At 40.4% G+C, this 23686-nt stretch overlaps 1 protein-coding gene across 1 annotated transcript; it reads left to right on the top strand.

The window, feature by feature from the left end:
- The first annotated feature begins 14 nt into the window (after positions 1 to 14).
- On the top strand, positions 15 to 23204 carry hook3 (hook microtubule-tethering protein 3). Its single transcript, XM_056745201.1, has 23 exons — positions 15 to 354; positions 4244 to 4329; positions 4807 to 4879; positions 4983 to 5033; positions 5117 to 5249; positions 8394 to 8461; positions 8897 to 8959; positions 9040 to 9123; positions 10632 to 10795; positions 12790 to 12930; positions 13010 to 13211; positions 16679 to 16789; positions 16898 to 16982; positions 17173 to 17242; positions 17618 to 17758; positions 19262 to 19349; positions 20066 to 20100; positions 20189 to 20271; positions 20363 to 20463; positions 20547 to 20651; positions 20734 to 20805; positions 20996 to 21132; positions 22211 to 23204. The coding sequence occupies exons 1-23, from the start codon at positions 304 to 306 to the stop codon at positions 22224 to 22226; spliced, it is 2160 nt and encodes a 719-aa protein (XP_056601179.1). The 5' UTR covers positions 15 to 303; the 3' UTR covers positions 22227 to 23204.
- The last annotated feature ends 482 nt before the right edge of the window (positions 23205 to 23686 follow it).

Below are 23686 nucleotides of genomic sequence, written 5' to 3'. Positions count from 1 at the left end.
GAATTTAGGTCAGGCATTAGCTGTCCCCATTGTGCAGGGTGGCAGCTGAAGGACCCTTTGTGTCTGAAAAAATCACCTCAGTCTGAAACCGGCGAATGTTTGTCTGTAACCGCCGATTTATTTATTAAGATCGCGCTTTCACCGCTCGAGTTCGACAAGATTTCACATACAACTGAGCATTAATCGGTCTGTGAGCGGCGGGATCTCAGTTTAACACCGCTTTTACTTGATTTATTAACATCCGGCGATCAAACAAACAAACAAACAGCGACGTGTAAGTCCGATTTCAACCCGAATCTGAATATGAGCGAAACTCTGGGTCGAGTTGAAGTGTGTGAAAGTCTCTTGACATGGGTGAGTTACATGTTTCATCATCTGTGTTATTGGGGATGAACGGCCTGTTAAACTCTTTTTGTTTCAGTCATGGGTTTACTTGTGTGACTCACAATAAATCATGTAAAATCGGCGTTAGAAATGACGTGTTGTGTGTGTTTTACTTTACCTGCATGTTACAAACATGCATTTACAAAACAAATGTAATGTTCTATGAAATACACTGAGTAGCTTGTCAGCAGCATCTTAACGTCACACAAGTCCGTGAAGAACACTGTAAACATGCACCAGGAATGTAAATATCACTGGAAGTATTGTCATTTGATAGCATCGCTGTACGTTTTATAAAAAGATATTTTTGTGAAAGCATTTTTAAATCAGTCTGTAAGCCAATATGAATAACATTGAATAGTTTTTGTAAGTCACGTCTGCTAAAAACTTAAAAAAAATTGCACATCAGTGTTCGTTCTGTCATCTGTCTGACATTCTTTCAGCACATTTCCTCAAACACACAATAAACGGATATGAAGAGCAACACTGATTTCAGATCAGTTGGTGTGTTTTGGGTTTGTGGGTCCGTGCTGGTAACTCAAGTCTTCGTTGTCTTTGAGGAAACATTGATGTTGTGCTGTGATGCTGTCGTAAGTGTGTTGTGTTAAAGTTGTGAGCCTGAGGTGAATGAGTCGAGTCACTTCTTGTTACTGAATCTGCTGTTGTTGAGCCCCGCGTGGCTTTAATAGGATTGGTTAGATCTGACACATGCATGTCTGTGAACATGTGACTCCACATCATCATCATCCGGCCGATTGCAGCAGTGACCCTTTGAGGAGAAGAAAACACACATTCCATACAACAGGAACAGTGTCACAGCAGTATGTGACTTGACATCCACTCCAAACTTCTGTCAGTCATAAAGTGAAGATTGAGTGTTTGTGTTGACCGTCTGTCACCTCCATGCGTCTGGTTAACACCACAGAGTCTCTTGTGATTGGACAAAACAAGGAAGTGATTTGCTGTTGATCTGTGTTGTTAACACTTTTCTGAAACCACACATGATGTCACTTACATGAAACTGTCACAGCATTGATTTAGTTTGATGTTATTGGTCAGTGTTCTGGGGCCCTTTTCAAGAAGGAAGTTCAACCAACACAGAGTTTAAATCTGAACTCTGAGTTGATTTACTCTGAGAATCTCTACTCTGAGTTTTCAGTTTCAGACCAGCTGATTTGAGTTCAATCCACTCTGAGTAAGTTCACACTAGGTTACGCGCGTGCAGCATGGCTATAAAAAGCCATCATCAATTGAGTGAAGATAGAACGATTCACCATGGCAACGGCACGTGACAAAAAGCGCTCTGTTTATTTCTCGCCAATCGAATTGAAGGAACTGTTACAAGTGTACAGTGAATATGACACATATTCATATAAAAGAGCAACACAGCCGCAGCAGCAAAAGAAAGAGAGTTGGGTTGGGAGAAAATTGCTTCACGTGTTAATGCGCAAATTTATATTTATTTTGTTGAAACTGTGAAAATGGGAATTATATTTAACTCTCTTGCTCTCTCCCGCTTTCTCGCTCTCTCTCGAGTATAAAATACCTCGATTTCTGAAATGGGCTTGACTTACCCCGCGGTCGCAGGTTTGACATACCTCACGTTCTGAAACCAAAAACACTGAGTATTCCGTTTTCTGGGGTTGACTTACTCTGAGTTTGCACTTACCCTGCTTTCTGAAACAGGCCCCTGGGCTCCCAGCGTTGTTGATGCTGTAAATTTGTTCTCGTGGACGTCACGTGACTGACCCAAGGCAAGCTGATTATGTAGTTGTGTTATTAGTCATCTAAGTCCTTTAAAGTGCTGAATAATGAAAGTGTGAGATCTGATCCGTGTCTAATGCTTGACACATTATGGTAAATATTTATTATCCAGGAAAATTAGCAGCAGTCTGTCACAACTTAACACACGCTGACGTCTTACATTCCACACATATCTCCTGTGAGAGAGCGCCGCAGACGTCTGTGTTTCTCTTCTGACCTCAGATCCTGTGATGTCATGTAAAGAAGTTCCTGTTGATGTGTAATGACAGATGTCTGTGGGTGTGGCTTCCTGTCATTCTTGTATTGACTGCTCTGAGATCTGTGCTCGTTGTGAGCTTGTGTGTGGAGTTTTCTCTGGGATTTCAACTGCCAGATCTTCCTATTTACTAGAACCTTGAGAAGTTGAAGAAGCGAGAGAACAGAGAACAACACGCAGGTGTATTTTGATGGAATAAAGAATGAAGAACGGGTGATCTATTATTATGTGTTATAGGTCTGCAATTTACGATTATTTTTATTGTTGTCTTATCTAACCATTGTTGTTGTTTTATTGATCTAATAAAGTTTTTTTGGATTTCTTTATTAATCATTTGGCAAACTTTGCAAATAAACAATAAATTCTATTATTTTCTGACACTATAAAGCATATCATACTTTTTACTCCAATACATTTCATAAATAAATATTGTTGTTTTAACATTTTTAATCCTTGTTTACATTAAAATCACAATCTTCTTTTCATTAAGTACTTTTAATTTTAATAGGAAAAAAGAGAGATTTTTAATGTACTGAAGTACTGTATTAAAGGCAAAACGTGTAAAATTGTGTTTATGAATTACTAGAGCATGATATACAGTATGCTCTGTATTTTTTTCCTCCAATTAAAGCACCAACTCCTTATGAAGTCCAGGGATCAATTTGCTCCCCATAGTAAATAATAGTCAGAACACAACGAGAAGAGATGATACGTTACATGTTTAACACATAATGCATTCCATCCATCCAATAGTTTACAGTTAGATCAGAGGTTTAAAAAGAGTTATTGTGTATGAAGACACACAGAATTCAGACGCTTCCGCTGCTTCTAATAAGCAAAGCTACACTCAGCGAGTAAAGTTAACTCGCGTCTCTAGAACAATTTATTTTAAACAAAACCATAGACTATCATCTTGTGATTATGAAGAATAATGAAAAAATTGGCACATCTTGGAATATGTAACTACCTGACCGTCACCGTACACACTCATGCTGACTGGAGATTGACAGGTGACAGAGCCAGCCGTGGTAAGAGTTTCTTAATTATGCTATATTGATTTATTCCTCGCATAAAGCTATCAAATGACATAAAAATTACATGACAAATTCAAATAGTCATTTATTATGAAAGTCTACATCTACATGCCCCTCTCCATCAGTTTGTGTGTCTGTGCTGCGAGAAAAGGTTGGTTTTGTTGTAAAAGTGGTTTGATGTCGTCTTTAGATTTCAACACATGTGTTGCTCACTTTAAGTCAGGCCGATGGCTCTTGTGGAACATAACAGCTGGCTGTTTACATAAATACACACAACACACAGTTTCCACACAAGGTTAGTTGCAGTAGTGAGGTCATATTTGTTTTTGAATAATACATTTAGGCTTGCTTTTTTATTCTGTTGAGTTCATGTATTGTTTCATTTGGTTGGATTTTCATTTTCCACCTTCAGTGTAATCCTTTTCCCATTATTAATATTTACCTAAAATGTTACGTAAATGTATATTTATGTTCTATATTTGTATGCTCCTTTGCTTTGTCGATGTTATATAAAATGCTATCTGATGTCTCCATAACAACTGCATCATTTTCCCTCTAAGCATCATTTAAAGGACAAATATAAATCTGATGTGGTCACATGATAGAGACGTTGTTGACCGTGTTCAGTTTTCATCACAGCACAAGTAGTGTCTTTCTCTTCATTATTTTTGACAATATTGAAAATCTACTCATTACACTCACACACACACACACACACACACAAGTACACATTCATACACACACACACACATTCTTTTAACACTTAACAGTAACTGATAGGACAAGTGTGTTTGTTGTGTTACAGATTCAGACATTTGGTGTGGAGGCTCCATGTTCATCAGCAGATGATCTGACCAGTGGAATGGCCATGGCACAAGTTCTACAGAAAATGTGAGTCTTTTGTGTGTGTGTGTGTGTGTGTGATGATACTTCACTTTAATGATATAAATTGTCCATTCAATGATTGAAAGTGTCCTGAAGCTGTAGTGTGGAGGAGTTGCTTCTTTCTCTGCATCTCTGGGTAAGCACAAACCAGTCTTCTTTACATGGGTTTGTGTAAGGCAACGATGAATCTGACAATTCTGAGCAATTGTTGTCCAAACAAACAACACTCACAGCATTCACACACGTGATAGACAGCCCTTTCCTCTCCTTTCTCTTCATGGACGTGACATCATTACACAAACAGGAACTGCAAAAATCACCAGAAATTCTAAATCATTATTATTATAATAAGCTCACTGTTGTGCGTGAGGGTAAGATTAGACAATAGTTTGAAACACTGATGTGTTGATGTTTTAAAAGTTGTTTGTTCAAGAGAGCGGAGTGGTTTATAGTTAAAGGTGTTGTGTGTTTTGTGTGTCTCAGTGATGCTGTGTACTTTACTGACGCTTGGATCACTCGAATTAAAGCTGACGTTGGGGACAACTGGAGGTTAAAGGTGAAGATCCAATCTGAACATCACTTTTCCTAATAATGATTGACACAAAGGCATGTCCCAGTCTCGATCACATTTCACGCTTACACCGCTGTCTTTTCTTCAGGTCAGCAATTTAAAGAAAATATTGAAAGGTATTCTGGATTACAACCATGAGGTGAGACACGTGCTCTGGTTTGTACTGTGAAGTGTAAGACAGAAATGATGGGAGGAGTTAATGTGTGATTGGTGGAACTGCAGGTGTTGGGTCAGCAGATGAATGACTTCACTCTTCCAGACGTCAGTCTCATTGGAGAACACTCAGATCCCTGTGAACTGGGCCGCATGTTGCAGCTCATTTTAGGCTGTGCCGTGAATTGTGAACAGAAACAGGGTAAGTCACTGTCTGTCTGGGTTCATCTTGATGTCAAACTATTTTCATTATGAGACTGAAAATAGAGTCGGATACTACATGGAGGAAAAAAATACATAGCATGCTCTAGTAATTCATAAACACATTTTTACACGTTTTGCCTTTAATACAGTACTTGAGTACATTAAAAATCTCTCTTTTTTTACAATTAAAAAGACTTAATTTAAGGAAGATTGTGATTTTAATGTAAACAAGAATGAAAATGTTAAAATGACAATATTTATTTATGAAATGTATTGGAGTCACTTTAACCTTTCTTGATCTCAGCCTTCAGTCCTTTAGAGCACTGGTTCTCAACCGGTGGGGCACGCCCCCTCGGGGGGGCGCGTACACTCTCCCAGGGGGGCGCGAGTAGGCTACAGGATGGGAGAGAAAAAATATATTTTTTAACATTTTTTTATCACTAAACTACTTTCATAAAAGTTATAGTTTTGTATATACATAACTCCTGAATAAAAATTAAAATGTGTTTGGACTGATTTAAAAAAAAGAGTTTTGAACAAATTTCATTGGTTTGTGGCAAATGCAGGTGAAAAGCGGTTCTATAAAGCAAGTCATTGAGTTCATTCAAACGATTTGTTCAAACGGCCGATTCATCAAGAATGAGACAGATGTTTGTGCATGGGTCATTGAATCCATGACTCAATCGTCTGTTCATAACACTGAATCATTAAAAACACGATTGATTGTTGCTGTGAGATGCGCTATGCTGTGATCTTTGTTTGGATTCATCGGATCTATTTTCGCTGATAAAATAGACAGAAACAGTCATTATTTCGTCTAAAATGTAAGTGACTTAATTAAAAATTAAAAATAAAACCGGCTGAATATTTTAAAAGAAAGCTTGATGGCCTCCATCAGCAACAGGCAACCATTTCAGTGCACAGCACGTGTTTAAACAGTGTTTGGAGGCATTGTATGTAGTGGCCAAAAGAATCGGTAAACTGGGTAAACCGCATACAATCGCAGAGACTCTCATTTTGCCGGCAGCGCAAGACATGTGCAGACTAATGATAGGCGATAGTTCAGCAGCCAAACTCTGTGCAGTACCACTGTCCAATGACACAGTCGCTAGGAGAATTATTGACATGTCCAATGATATCAGAGAGCAACTGATAGAGTTCGTAAAAAAGAGTCCTTACTACGCGCTGCAGCTGGACGAATCCACTGATATTGCTGGGCAGGCACAGCTCCTCACCTATGTCTGGTATATAAGGGACAAGGCGATTGAGGAGGATGTCCTGTTTTGCCGGCCTCTTCAGTTGCACACTACAGGAGAAGCCATTTTCAATGTCCTTAATATTTTTATCCTTGAAAATGGATTGGCTTGGGACCGATGCGTTGGCCTATGCACGGATGGTGCACAGGCAATGACGGGGCGTGAGCGTGGCCTAGCTGCTCGGGTTCAGCAAGTTGCTCCACTTGTGAAATGGACACATTGCATGGTCCATCGCGAAGCACTAGCTGCTAAAAAATGCCGGTTCTTTTTGACTCCGTGCTGAACCAATCCGTGAAAATGACCCCAGGAGATGGGGTCAGGGCATGAACAGCTGCTTCTGCACACTGAAGTTCGCTGGCTCTCCAGGGGGCGGGTGCTACAGCAGTTTTATGAGCTGCGAGAGGAGGTGAAGTGGTTTTTGACAGAAATCAAATCAGATCTGGTGAAGCATCTGGATGACACTTTGTGGCTTGCGTCTCTGTCCTATTTGGTCGATATATTTGACCGCTTGAACGGCCTCAACCTGTCTTTGCAAGGCCGCGGAACTCATATTTTGCTCCTTGCAGACAAAGTGCACGCCTTCACACAAAAACTAGACCTCTGGCATGGGCCGCATCAGTCGAGGGAACTGCGACATGTTCCCCAGCCTTGCAGACTTTATCACTGATGCAGGCACGTCACACGATTTCTCATCCCTATTTCAATCAGCGTCTGAGCACCTGTCAGCAATGAGAAAACAATTTGCGACGTACTTTATTATAGAGGATTATCGCTCTTTTATCTGGGTTCGAGATCCGTTTGTGTGCACAGCAAACAAGCTATCAATTGATATGCAGGAACAGCTTATTGAGCTGAAGAGTGACAGTAGACTGAAGGAACTCTTTAACTCCTGCCCTCTTTCGTCATTCTGGGCAGCATTGATGCAGGAATATCCTGAACTCTGTGACGTCGCCTTGAAGATTCTCCTTCTTTTCGCGTCGACATATCTGTGTGAGGCAGGATTCTCAAAAATGACTGCACTCAAAACGAAATACCCCAATTGTGCACAAATCGAGGATGATTTGAGACTGTTTATCAAACATTGAGCCAAGAATTGGGGATCTTTGCAAGGCAAAGCAGGCTTAGGTCTCGCATTAACATAACGTACCTGCAAGCTTTCGTTACAAAATGCAGATGATACCTTCTATTAGGCATAGTAATAATAACAATAATAAAGCATACATTAATATCAGAGGTCTGGTGCAAATTCCCAATTATAGCAATAGCCTAGTAATGATAATAGGCCTATACTGATGATGATAATAATAATAATGACAACAACAACAATAAAGCATTTAATCTCATATAATTATATAGCAATAGCCTAGTAATGATGATAGGCATACTACTACTCATAATTTTAATAAAATTGGTCCGCAAGCTCACATTAGACGTCTGGTTCTACTGCCAATTATAACAGCCTAGAAATGATAATAGGCCTACCTACCGCTACTGATGATAATAATAATAATACTGTGGGCCTAAAGATAATAGCCGGCCGGCCATCCTTCCATCCATCCATCCAAGGTTGTGTGGTGTGGGAGGGGGGCACTGGGGCCCCAACTGCAATGAACCAGCTTTGGGGGGGCCCAGCTTGCAAAAGATTGAGAACCCCTGCTTTAGAGAATGGGTTAGTGTGAGGATCATAACAGCTGTTTAAATCACTCCAGTCATGGGGAGAGAAAATCTTTTATTTTTGTTCCTCTAATAAATCAATCAATATGAAATATTACTATTCAAAGAATAATAAATATTAACGGCTAAATATGTTTTCATTGACAAAGGCTTTATGACCTTCTGTATGAAAGAACTTTAGTTTATTCCAAAACTCTGTGTTTTTGTTTTAGAATATATCCAGACCATAATGATGATGGAGGAATCCGTCCAGCACGTTGTCATGACGGCCATCCAGGAGGTCAGCTGCTCATCTCTCTCTCTCTCTCTCTCTCTCTCTCTCTCTCTCTCTCTCTCTCTCTCTCTCTCTCTCTCTCTCTCTCTCTCTCTCTCTCTCTCTCTCTCTGTCTTTCTCACACTCTCTCTATCTCTCTCTGCCTCCCTTACTCTCTCTGTCTCTCACTCTCTGTCTCCCTTACTCTCTCTGTCTCTCACTCTCTGTCTCCCTTACTCTCTCTGTCTCTCACTCTCTCTCTCCGTCTCTCTCTCTCACTCTGTCTCACTCACTTACTCTCTGTCTCTCTCTCTCTCACACTCTCTCTCTCTGTCTCTCACTCTCTCACTCACTTACTCACTCACTCACTCTCTTTCTCTCTCTCTCTCTCTCGCTCACTCTCTCTCTCATTGTTGTGATGAGATGTGTCATGAATGTGTATTCTCTGTCACACACACACAGCTGATGAGTAAAGAGACGCCCGTGTCCATAGGCAGTGACTCTTACATAGATCTGGAGAGACAGGTGAGGCTCTATCTCTAGATGATGTGATGTCATTGTCAGCATCAGATGTCTGTAAAGAGTCTTTCTGTTTGTTTGTTCAGTTGAAGAAGACGGCAGAGGATCTTACCGACGCTTTATCCACCAAAGAAGAAATTGCTCAGCGCTGTCATGAACTGGACATGCAGGTGTTGATCTGTTCACTCACTGTGTGTCTTCACTAACCATCACTAGTCTGTACTAATTCACATCATCATCATCACTTCTTTGGTCTCACTGTTTTCTTTTATGAATTGACCATGTTGTCAAAATGTTTCTCAGATGTTTATATGAGTAGAATATCCATTAGCTGTGCTCTTCAAAGCCAGGCTTGTGTTCTATATGGTGGATTCTTTCTTTAGTTTTTCTGTGGTAACTTCTCACCCTCTTACTTTTGAAGGCGTTCCTTGTCCAAGAGCAACGAGATAGACTGAGGTTAGAATTTATTGAACTAGAGGAGAGGGTAAATCTCTTTCATTTCTTCTTCTGTTTCTCATCTGCTTTATAACACCCCAGAGTGACATAAAGGCACGCTGTGTGTGCGTGTGGACATGTTTTTATATCCCGGTGGGGACCTAATCCTGAAAGTACACCAACACATGGGGACTCGTGTCACTGTGGGGAACAAAATATAGGTCCCCACGGTTACAAAAGCTTATAAATTGTGAACAACAATTTTTTTTAAAAATCTGCAAAAAGTTTTCTATGATCTTCAGGTTTAAGGGTCGAGGAAAAAATATACAGTTTGTACAATATAAACATCATTACACCTATGGACCGTCCCCACAGAGATAATAAACCAGATGTGTGTGTGTTTGTGTGCTGTCACCCCACAGACTAAACTTATTCTCTCTTGCCCAATGGTTCCCATGGCAACAGCTCTGCTGACCCACAAGTCTTTGCAGCAGCATGAGATGCTATCATGTACAAGACAAGTGATCTGCAGATCTTTAGCAGGCCGTAGTGCTTCATATGACAGATCCGAGATCAGTTTGAGTGCTGTCATGTGCAGGAATATTCCCCTGCCCTCTTCACATACGTGTGTGTGTGTGCTTGCGTGTGCGCGCGCGCGCGTGTGTGTGCGCGTGTGTGTGCGCGTGTGTGTGCGTGGGTGTGTGTGAGTTTAGATTGAGTCCTTGTTCATTCGTTCCCTTCTTTTGTCTCGAAGTTTCAAATGATTGTGATCTCACACATATACATTGACAGTCATGTGAAGAGAGTCTTCAGAAATGTGAGATCAGTTCTATCATTCCTAAACCCCAGAGGAACTGATGATAAGAGTCAGATCTCTCCAGTCTTCATCTGTTCAACTGCTCCTCTGAACATCCATCTGAAGAATTTCAGTAGCTGCTGATGTTTGTTTTTAACTAGAAGTCTGATCGCGTCCGTTTGATGCGAAGGGTTTCTTGTAAAGATTTCTAAAGTAACTGCGTTACATGACTCGTTACTTAAACAAGTGCTCTGAGTAGGTAATGCACGTTACTTGCATCACATTATCCCCAACACTGAATATAACAAATTTAATTTCCTTTTGAGGTTTTATAGAAATGATTAGAATGAATGATTTCAGTTTGTGATCTCTCTGTCAAATATTAAACGCTTAGATGAATGATCTCATGAACTCGTGTGTGTGTGTGTGTGTGTGTGTGTGTGTCAGGTGGCGGGTCTTCAGGAGGAGAAGAGCAGTCTGCTGGCTGAGAATCAGGTGTTGATGGAGAGACTCAACCAATCGGACTCCATCGAGGATCTGAACAGTCCGGCCGGCCGCAGACACCTGCAGCTGCAGACACAACTCGAGCAGCTGCAGGAGGAGACCTTCAGGTGAGATGACATCAGCACTCACACCCACCTCACGCACAATAGAACTAGACGAGGACGTGCTTGACACTGATGTTAGCGTCGTGTCCTCACAGATATACTGAGCTGTCTGTGTCCACACTGAAAGTCACCTACAGCTGGTGATTTTTGGTCCAATGAGAGGTCATGATGGGCGGGGTCACAGCAGTGTGTGAATGAACTTGTGTGATAGTGAAAGAAGAGTTCATGAATCCAACAGGAAGACGTCCAGGTCAGTCCAACACTAGATGTGAAGTGTAGGAGCAGTGATGCTCTGGGTGCGTGTGTGCCTGTAGGCCGATGATGACGTGCTGTGATGTTTATAACAGGACGTGAAGCAGTGTGGATTGATCTCAGGTGAGCTGGGACTGTCACTCGCTGCCCCAGTGGAGGTAACAGCACAGGGTGTGAGGGGTCACGGGGGTCTTCAGAAACCCTCTCACTGGGGCATCTTTAGATTCTCACAGTATACACTCACACCGTTCTCGTGTCATCTGTGTTTCACACTGTAATCTGTCACACGCTGCATATTATCATGAGTAGAATATTATTATTATGAAGTCAAGAGCGTGTGAAGGGGTGACAGACTCTCTTTAGTATAACGATCTGTGTGCTGACAAAGTTAAAGAGATAAATGTACTGTACTATTCATTATGGCACAAGTGTGAATTTGAGGATTTATATTTTATGTTACTGGTGTTATTGTAGGACATTTCACAACCTTCCCCAGAAACTGAAGTGTTTACCTTCATAGGTTACAGAAGAATGGTGAACAAAATACACTTACTCTTAATAAAGAAGGTTAAATAAAAAATACCAGTATGTGAACTTAGTCAGTTGAAGTGTTTATTTAAAAATCCGATGGTCATCTCAATCCTGACTCTGGTTTGATTGAGGGCCATGTTGAAGTGGTTCTGCGGTCAGGAGAGCAAAAAACTCTGGCATACATATGGACCCCCGTCTCCCACCAACAGGCTATCAAACAGCCCTGTTATACTTTACCTTCCTTAAAGCAGTGACAAAAACACAGATGCATAGGGAATGTTGTAGGCATTATAAGTATTAAAAACCTCTTTTACATTTAAAAATGTAGGCCTACTGTATGATACATTATTAAGGTTAATTGTAAGTGTAACATGATAACAAAAAGATTAAAATAGCAGTGTTAAAAAATATGTGATGTCACCTGTCAATTTATGGTTATGTCTATATCTTACTGTAGCTGTTTAATAGAGTTTCTTCAGTGGACAAAGAAGATAAATGATTCACCCAACACACTGAAACTGGAAGTGTTCCTATGTTCTGCACCACAGACAAGAATGTAAAAAATGCAATGCAAAGAAATACATATTGTATGTAGTACAATAAAAGAATGGAATATTAATACATTTAATTCCATGTGTAAGGGAAAGCCAGCAAATGTCATCTCTAAAATCAGATTTTACCAACATAGTTACCATTACTTGATTTTATATTTGTAATAAATATTTACATCTTTTTATGTTAGTATTTTTATTTTATTAAACATTATTAAAAATAACTAGCCATTGTGACACGCACTGTTAGTTAGTTGCCTCACTTATATGTGAATTTGCTCGCCGCTGATTGGTTAATCTTCGGTGTGAGATCTCTAATCTAGATCATAGCCTGCTCCGGAGCAGGTTAGCCGTGCAGCGTAAATTACCATGGCGATGAACACCGATTAAAGTTGAGTTACTTTCATGGTACCTAAAACCCAGGGTTGGCGCAAAGTAATCCTAAACTTACCTGGCTAGCCACCTAAACCGGCTTCATGGTACAGGCCCCTGGAGTGTTTATGGGCCTGAATGACAGTGGATGTATTTGACCGGGACGTGTTCTTGTGAGATTCACTCAGTTGTCAGTTAAAGAAACATCAAGGCTTCAGTTTCAGGGGAATGTTTCATGTGTTCTGAACATCTTTTCCTCAGACGTCACCTGTCTGTCTCTGTGTGTTTCAGACTGGAAGCGGCTAAAGATGATTACCGTATCCGATGTGAGGAGCTGGAGAAGGAGCTAGTGGAGGTCCGGGGTCAAAACGAGGACTTGACCTCTCTGGCCGAGGAGGCGCAGTCACTGAAAGATGAGATAGATGTTCTCAGGTGAGATGCAGACCGGAGGTCAGAGGTTAAGCATCTGGATAAACTCTAAACTCTGTGTGTGTGTGTGTGTGTGTGTCAGGCACTCGTCTGATAAGGTGTCGAAGCTTGAGGCTCAGGTGGAGGTGTATAAGAAGAAGCTGGAGGATCTTGGGGACCTGAGACGTCAGGTGAAGCTCTTAGAGGAGAAGAACAGCAGCTACATGCAGAACACGGTCACTCTGGAGGAAGATCTGCGTAAAGCCAACGCCACACGAGGACAGCTGGAAACCTACAAGAGACAGGTGTGTGATGATGAAACTTCTTAGTTTACTGAAGTCATGTTAAGGACAAATGTCTCTCTATTAATACTGTGGCGAACCTCACTTGTTCCATCATTTCATATTCTGCTATTCCTTTATTTAAATTAATTGAAAACGTCACAAATTATGTCATTATCACATCAAGCTTATAATTATCATTACATTCTCATCATGACGCATTCATATTTTCAACTGTATATTGGTATTTTTAAGGTTGAAAAGATTTGCCATGTTTGAAATAAAAGAAAGAATTTAAAGAACTATTTAAACCTGCGCAGAAGATATGAAGATAGGAATAGCAGGAATAGGAAAAACAGAAGATAGGAATAAAATTAGGTGTATATTGACAGTCTGTGGGATGGTCATCTATTGTTTATTTAGTTTAACGTGTTCTTGATAAGAAAAACAATCATATACTAGGGCTGCAACAAACGCTTATTTTGATAGTCAACTAATCTAACGATTATTAGATTGATCAATCGACTAATCGGCTATTATTTCAATGACTAATCAGTACGTTTTTAATGATTGTTCAGCTTTTGCAAATAGTTAAAACATTGAGTTATATATAATTTACGTAATGGATAAAATCAATTCAGCTTTTGAAATTTGCTTTAATGAACTTGAACCAACAGGTTACTCTCTTTAAGTTTGCTGATTCTGTCCAACTCGAATCACACAAATACTCTCTCTCTAGAAACTTTTAAATACAAATAAAAATAAATAAATCAGGTACATTAAAGGCAATTTTTTTTAAATGTAAACAAATCTCTTGACAGAAGCATTAAGCAGCATTTATATGACAACAGTTCAGTTTAACTCATTCCCCGTCAGGCTTTTTTAAAAAAAATTGCCAGCCTACGCCAGCTTTTTTTTACATTTTAACCAAACTTTGATGGCTCACACTACATTTTCTGTAAAGAATATATGGACAAACAATATGTCCAATGAAAGAACAGAGTCTCTGCTTTTAAACAAAGGAAACCGTATTCTTCAATCTTGATTTGATCTTTTTTTATCACTCCTTAGATGTGGGTAGGTTTCTTCAAAAATGCATCACTTTGATTAAAAGATAATTTTGAGATAATTAGTTTTTTTTGTCAAAGATTCCGCACAGATTACACTCCGAACAATCATTAAAAACCGATAAGAAATAAACTAAGGTTCTAGGATTCTGTATTTTCCCGAAAAGTGTTTAACAGCGCCACCTGCTGTACAACAGTATAACCACTGATTGCCGTTTGAGGAACCGGTTTTTTAATGACGAGATAAATCATCAATCATGTCGGTGAAAGAGTTAATGAAAAAGAGCAAGAAACAGAAGAAAATATTTTAAAATAAAGTCAAGATATAAGACTCCTATCACTTAACTTCCCTCTCTTATAAGGATTTACCGCTCATGTCATACCTAATAGTGTTATAATAATCAAAACAGGCTTGACTTTTAAACTCGATCAAAGCTTTTTACTTTGTAAAACAAATAATAACATAACTGTAATTATATGATTATTGTTGTTATTATCATTATTGTTATTATTGCATTCTCTCATAAAAAGATTTACCGCTAAGTTAGTAGTTTAGCTCTAGATTGAGAACACTCGCCTCTCTTCTGCTCATTCTCCGGGATGTTTCCTTTTAAATTCTCCAGCATGCGGGTTCTTCTGATCTGAAAGGCAAGTTCCGCCTTGCTTGCATTACACACAACCGCATTTTGTCGTTTTCAGTTTGGTAAATCTTTCCCACACTTTACATTTTCACATTCGTTTGTACTCCGCCATAATTCTCGCTGTGTGTTCTTCTACTGCGATAGTATTCGGGAAGACTGCATTACACTCTAGCGCTACAGTGACGTAGCGGTTAAATTGTGATATCGCAGGTCCTTAAATTAAGTCACGTAATCAAACGACTACTCGACAACAAGAATATTTGTAAAAAAAAAAATGTATTGTCGACTAATCGTTTCAGCCCTATCATATAGTAGACCTATTCTCCTGTGGTGAGAGTCTGTTCTTCAGCTAATCAACACTTCTCACTGCTCTGCTAACCCACGCTAACATACCCATCAGTCAGTGTTTGCTATATTTAAAGTAACTTAGGAATCACAGCGCGTTTCAATCAAAAGCATCCGTGTGAATTTGTTTACCGGCTATAACTTGAAGGCGATGACATTATTTGAACTTCTTAAGAGGAGAACACAAGCTTTTAGATAAAGGGTACCGCTCTCATTCCAAAGCCAGTAACATTAGTTGCTGTGAAATGGACATTTTCATGTTGTTGAAATTAGCATTAGTTAATATATTTTTAAACAAACAAATATGAATTTACAAAGATCAACCGCTCCAAACAAGTTTTGGTAATTAATAAATGAATGTTAATCATTTAATATTACGATGGTATTTTTATACCTAATGTAACGAAATCTCTGGCTCACCAGTTTTAAAACATCATAATATGGTGATGTGAGCCGAGTGCTGGCAAAACACTTTAAATGTGTAAAATAGATTGTGATCTGAGTAAACAAAGATTTTGGAGCATATACAAATAATTGTTCATATTTTCTAAAGTCCACAGGCGTTACTTACGGGTGGGACATGTCCCCACCACTATTTTTGGAAGATATAAAGAAAAGGTTGTGGGAGGTGTGTATTGTTTAGGGCCATTAACATCTAAAACTCCTGGGAAACACAGGACGCGCCGCTTTCTCACCATCTCTCGTTGTATAAAGTTATATTTGCAGAGAGCTGTGACTCCAGAGAGGCGGTCAGTATGATTTGTTTATCCTCCGCGCTCGCGCCACTTGCTTGTGCATTCAGTGTCCAAACATAAGAACATGTAAACCAATGAACAGGTAATGTGTTTAGTCATAGGAATAAGTGTTCTTAAGTGTAGGCTAATACACCACAACAGCCTGTGAACCACACACTGTGAGAGGTTCAGCCAATGAACGGAACGGGCTGCACGCTATACAGTACATGATCAATATTGTGATTAAAGAGACAATGGATTCAACTATTCTTTTCACCACTTTTCAAAACAATGTTAGGCCACTGGTCAAGTGATTACAGATGAAGGGAAAAACCCTAATAAAGGATTTGTAAAAAAGACTGTGGACTGAATAAGGATCCTCACAAACTGTGATTGTTTTGATTTAGACCAATCAGAAAAGACTGTGGGATATAAAGCCTTGCTCATTTTCAAAAACTGGTTCTGCAGTGATGTCACCACACATACATTTACATTTATATATTTTGCAGACGCTTTTATCCAAAGCGACTTACATTGCTTTATCCTATACATTTTACATAGGTATTTGCAATCCCCTGGGATCGATCCCACAACCTTGCGTTGTTGACGCAATGCTCTTACCACTGAGCTACAGGAAAGCTTGCTACAGGAAAACATACAACCATGCTCAGGAAGTGACATCATGATGTGTGGCTTGTTTTCAGGTGGTGGAACTTCAGAACAAACTCTCTGAGGAGTCCAAAAAAGCCGATAAGATGGAGTTTGAGTACAAGCGTCTGAAGGAGAAGGTGGACTCTCTTCAGAAGGATAAAGATGTAAGAGATCTTCATGATGTGTTTTCTCACTCCTTACACACGATAGGTCCATCTTTGTTTAGACGTTTTTGTCCTCTTCCTCCTGTGTGTGTGTGTGTGTGTGTGTAGAGGATGAGAACCGAGAGAGATTCTCTGAAGGAGACGATTGAAGAGCTGAAGTGTGTGAAAGCTCAGGAGTCTCAGCTCACATCAGGTGATACATTCACTCATTTTAAACAACACAAGAAACGCACAAAAATAACCCACTATTAAGCAATGAAGAGCTGGTTGTAACAACATTTCATCTTTGACTCAATACACAATAATAATACATAGAAAACAAACTGTGAACAGAACGTATAAGCGGATGAAACTGTGTGTCTGATCAAAGGGGTTTTCCTCAGGTTTGGTGCCACTCGGAAGTAACGAGCCGTCCAATTCGCTGGCTGCAGAAATTGTCACACCAGAGATTCGGTATGTGACAGACACACAATCACAGATGTGAGATAGACTACACAAGTTTCTCACTGCTTTCATGCAGTGATGCTAACACACAACAGAGAGGACTTCACATCATTACATTCAGCCTCATGTGTTTCTTGGATTCATTTGTTAAGGCCGTGAATTAAGAATCCATTCCTTTAGGCAGTTTAACTTATTGTCTGTTCTCTCGTGTTGATATTTGTTTCATATCATTTGTATTTTTTGCGCGTCTTTATGAAGCTACTAGGAGTTTTCAGAACTGTGATCAAATGGGGAAAACATCTGATTCTGACCCGCTTCATAAAGTGTGTGTGCGACATCAAGCTGAATGTCTGGTGTGTGATTATATTGTGTTGTTGTTGTCAGGGAGCGTCTGATTCGTCTGCAGCATGAGAATAAGATGTTGAAGTTGGCTCAGGAGGGATCAGATAATGAACAGATCGCTCTGCTCACCAGCTTACTGGAGGACGCCAACAGCAGAAAGAATGAACTGGAGACAGAGAGCAGGTCATTACAACACACAAACACACACACTGTGACACAAACACACACACACACACTGTGACACTCACACACTGTGACACTAACACACACACACTGTGACACACACAAACACACACACACACACACACCTACACACTGTGACACACTCATACACACAAACACACACACTGTGACACTAACACACACACACACTCTGACACACATACACACACACTGTGACACTAACACACACTGTGACACACTCATGCACACACACTGTGACACACACGCACACACACACACACTCACACACTGTGACACTAACACACACACACACTGTGACACACTCATACACACAAACACACACACTGTGACACTAACACACACACACTGTGACACACTCATACACACAAACACACACACTGTGACACAAACACACTCATACACACAAACACACACACTGTGACACTAACACACACACACTGTGACACACTCATACACACAATCACACACACTGTGACACTAACACACACTGTGACACTAACACACACTGTGACACTAACACACACTGTGACAATAACACACACTGTGACACAAACACAGATTGTGACACACTGTGACACTTACACACACACATTCATACACACATTGTGACACAAACACACACATACACACTGTGACACTAACACACACACACTGTGACACACTCATATACACACACACACACACACACACACACACATTGTGACACAAACACACACATACACTCTGTGACACTAACACACACACACTGTGACACACTCATATACACACACACACACACATTGTGACACAAACACACACATACACTCTGTGACACTATCACACACACACACACTGTGACACACTCATATACACACACACACACACATTGTTACACAAACACACACATACACTCTGTGACACTAACACACACACACTGTGACACACTCATATACACACACACACACATTGTGACACAAACACACACATACACTCTGTGACACTATCACACACACACACACACTGTGACACACTCATATACACACACACACACACACATTGTGACACAAACACACACATACACTCTGTGACACTATCACACACACACACACACACACACTGTGACACACTCATATACACACACACACACATTGTGACACAAACACACACATACACTCTGTGACACTATCACACACACACACACACTGTGACACACTCATATACACACACACACACATTGTGACACAAACACACACATACACTCTGTGACACTATCACACACACACACACACTGTGACACACTCATATACACACACACACACACATTGTGACACAAACACACACATACACTCTGTGACACTATCACACACACACACACACACACACTGTGACACACTCATATACACACACACACACATTGTGACACAAACACACACATACACTCTGTGACACTATCACACACACACACACACTGTGACACACTTTAACTTGTGTGTGTGTTATCAGACTAGTGAATCAGAGGTTACTGGAGCGTCAGTCTCAGGTGGAGGAGCTGCAGAAGTCTGTTCAGGAACACGGATCTAAATCAGATGACGTGAGTGGGGGGGGTCACGTGTGATGTGATGTGGATCTCACCTGTACTAACATTCTGCTGTGTGTGTGCACATGTGTACTAATGTGTTGTCACTCATGTTATAGCTTCATCCTGGCATGCCATTGGTCGTCCTGTCAGTTCTGTGTGGAGGGTGATGACATCATCATAAGCATGTGTGTGTGTGTGTGTGTGTGTGTGTCCATTACCATCTCACTTCATACACCGATGCGTCTCATCTTTTGTGTTTGCTCTCTCTCTCTCTCGCTCTGGTGCATGTGCTTTGCCTCTGTTGAGCTCTCTTCATCATTGCCCTCGCACTGGTGCATGATGGGTGATGTCTCCTGCATGACTCCTGACCGCAGTGTTCACTCTCTGTACTGCTCATCATCACTCTGACATGTGCTTCACTGCATTACATGAATGTCTGATGGAGAGGGGTTTGATGTGTGCTCTTTCTGCTGTAAATGCCATGAGATGAGAGGATGTGATGTCATTGGTGACGGTTGTAATCTGCTGATACATCACATCCATGTAAACACAAATCTCTCTCTCACTGCTGCTTTACACTTTCCTCAGTGATTGTTCATTTGGATAAAGACTGCACAGAAAATGCTCGTTTCCTTCTCCGTCCATCAGGGGGCGCTTCAGTGTCAGAACCAGCTTGAATGCATCAGTTTGTGTGACTTCTTCTCTTTTCTTTCTCTCTCTGTCTTCAGTCGGCTGTAATGAAGAGGAAATGTCAGGAACATCTGTGAGTATCAGACATGTAGTGATGATGATGATGATGTCATAATGTTAAAGGTCACACAGTGAATGTGGTGTTTGTTTTTGCTCTTCAGAGAGAAGTTAAGAGATGCGTCTAATGAAGTGCAGAAGAAGAGTTGTGTGATTGAGGAAATGGAGAGCAGAATTTTTTCCAGCGGTGAGACTCATCTGTGTGAAATAACTGCAGTGAAGGGTGTGATCAGACGCTAATGGTAATGCTAATCCTCATCCTCGCATGACCATTTCAGCTCAGACCATTGAAGAACTGGAGGAAGCGCTGAAGAAGAAAGATGAAGATATGAAACAGATGGAGGAAAGATACAAGAAATACCTGGAGAAAGCCAAAAGTGTGCGTATAAAGTTACACACTCTTCCTTGTGTGTGTGAGAGAGTGTTTAATGTTTATTTGGTGTGTGTGTTTCGGGTGTGCAGGTGATTCGGACTCTGGATCCCAAACAAAATCAAGGTTCTGCTCCTGAAGTTCAAGCCCTGAAGAATCAACTGCAGGAGAGAGAGAGAATGCTGAACTCTCTGGAGGTCACACACACACTTACACTGAACACACACACACACTGTTACTGTTACCGTATCTGACTGAAGTGTGCGTGTGTATGTGCAGAAGGAGTACGACAAGACAAAGTCTCAACGAGACCAGGAGGAGAAACTCATTGTGTCTGCCTGGTACAACATGGTGCGTAAACACAACACAACACAAATTCAGTTCAGCTGACAGACACTCAGAGTCACGTGATAAATACTAATGTGAAGAAACGCCCACTCACCTGTCAATCAATCAATCAATCACACGGTCAAGATGGTGTCTCTGTCAGGTAAAGAGAATGTGTTATGTGTTTATGTGTGATGTTGTGTTGTTGTCTCAGGGAATGGCTCTGCAGAAGAAAGCGTCTGAGGATCGATTGGCCAGCACGGGATCGGGTCAGTCCTTCCTGGCCCGACAGAGACAGGCCACCAGCGCCCGCCGGGCTTATCCGGGCCACCTGCAGCCCACCACTGCCAGGTAGAACGTCCTGCGCTGCTTGTCGTCATGGCTACCCTAACCACAGCACCCCTGTAGCCGATCAGGACACCTGTTTGCATCCAAACTCCTCCTTCTTGCTCCGACTCATTCTCTGAAGTGATGTGTGCTCTCTGACAGAGCTGCTCTGTGTTTCACTCATGTTCAAGACGAGACGCTGCTCCGCTCAACACTAATCCTGTTTATGTGCATCAAGATAACAGACAAAAGTCAAAACGCTTCCAAAGCTGAGCGCTTTTTATTCTCTATCCTACAGATGCATGAACCGCAGGACTAACATCAGAGTGTTTGCTAGACAAAATGTCAAGTCATATGTTTATTTAGTTTTTGCAGATCATGTTCATTTGAATATTTTTAAGTATAGTTTTTGAGTATATTTTATAGTAACAGCTTTGATCTTAAACTGTTGTGCATCTCTGCTGAAAACTCTTCTGGACATGTGAAAGATCTTCTGTTTTCATGCACATGTGTCCTTTTTTATTTGACAATCAGTGTGTAACAGTGTATTTTATGACAAGTAAGTGTGTTGTGGCACGTGTCATTAAACCCCCTCAGCTGTTATATAGTGCTCTGTAACACACTGCTTCACACGCCTCATTGCTTTTATAAAACGATTATTCCATATGCATAGCGAGGATTTATAAAATAAAATAAATGAAGTGATACTTGGGTTATGTAATGAGGTCAGCAGTTATAAATCGGGGTATTTTATTACGGCTCAGAACTCGCCTCAATCAATCAGAATCGAGCACCAGAACTGAGCGTTTTATAATAAGACGTTTGTATCTATGCATCGAAATAGTTTGAGTTTTCAATCTTTGATCAACAGGATTGTTAGACACGAGTTTGTAGATTTTCATTGTTGGTTTTCATTCACTGTGCCTTCATTTTACACACAGCACACATTCTCATGACGACTCTAAATCTGTGATGTCATCATGGCTGTCATTCAGACACCTTCCCAACAACAATTATTAAAAACACTTTTGCACATTGTGAATGTGGCGTAACTAACAGTGACATGTGTTTGACTGACACATGTCCATCTCCTCTTTTCCAGTGATGTTAAAGCATGACCAGCAGGGGGCGGGGCTGCATGAACCATAACCAGCAGGGGGCGGGGCTTCATGACTTTTCGTTAAACTCATGGATACCTACTAACACATCATGAACTTCCGTGTGGTACAAACACGCCCCTGTGGTCACATGTTGGGCCAGTGAGGTGTCAATCATTTTGTCATGTGTGTTGTCTTTAAAACTGATCTGTGATCAGTGTCAGAACCTAACTGTCACACTGTTACAGAATGATGATCATTGGACGTCTCCGCATTTGTGTTTAATGGTTTTATAATGCGTGTAATGACAGTATTTGATGTGGAGTTACTGACAGAAGATTGAGTCACCGTGCCTTCACTCGTCTTTATTCATTCTGTCTTTATGGTTCTGCTGCTCTGATGGACGTGTGTGTCTGACAGCGCAGTATTTCATTTGACACGTCTGGTCTGTTACCTAAAGTGTTGCAGCCACTTCTTCTTCTTCTTCATTTGTGAGATCAGTATGTGCTTTTTACTTTAGATATGATGTTTTTCAGACAACTTTCATTTTAATTCTGCTGCTGTTTTCCACGAGTAAATATGATGAATATTCAATCTCCAGCATATATATATGAACAGATTTGAACTTCTGAACAGTATTTGTCTTTGTGTTGTTTTTAATGCAGGATTTTAATATTTCAGTTTGTATTAGAAAGAGGTTTTTCAGAGGTTCTCTCGTGTATACCAGATTAACATTTTGGGAAATACATTTACAGTTTATGTTTTTAATCTCATTACATTTAGCTGATATGTAGAAGCGGATGCTTCTTTCAACTTCCCAAGTTTATATTGTTTGTATAGAATATGTACATGCTGTATGTGAGGCAGTTCTACAAGATGCAATTCATGATGTGTCTTCATTAAAACTCTTTTGAGGAGTTTGTGCTTCCAGTGCTACAAAACTGTACAGTTGTAATTCAAGTTGTAAATAAAGCTTGTATAAAAGGTTCATCAAAAGTTCACTGAAGTTTGTATTATTTGCATTTTCTCATTTGAATGTTCAGTTCATTTAACTCTTGATGTTGATGATTTCTCTGTCCTTTCCATTAACAGTAAACCAGAAGGGATGAAGTTTCAGAAAGATCCAGAGACTGAAAACTAACATAAGTGCTCAATGTTGACCTTTCAGATGTTCTGATATTAGTGTTTCCTATTTGACTAAATCAATGTCCTCAGGCCCATATGAAGATTCTGGGAGGACGGAGCACAAACAATTGAGTTTCCTTTGTTCTAAACTCAGTCATCTTTAAAAAAAAGTCCAAACAAATTTGTGGCCCATTGGAAATGTGTCTTGATAGTGAATCTGACTGGTTGAGTCTCAGGAGATGAGGATTATGGTTTGTGTTTATTTTGAACATAGCATGAATCCCCAACACACACCAATGAGGATAAATCTTGAGTATTAATGGATCGGTTTCAGATTCTCAAAACTTCTTGTTTGT

This window comes from Triplophysa dalaica, chromosome 4 (genome assembly GCF_015846415.1).
Source record: "Triplophysa dalaica isolate WHDGS20190420 chromosome 4, ASM1584641v1, whole genome shotgun sequence".
Classification (NCBI taxonomy): Eukaryota; Metazoa; Chordata; class Actinopteri; order Cypriniformes; family Nemacheilidae; genus Triplophysa; species Triplophysa dalaica.
The sequence above is the reverse complement of the archived record's forward strand: the minus strand, read 5'-3'. Positions and strand labels throughout refer to the sequence as shown.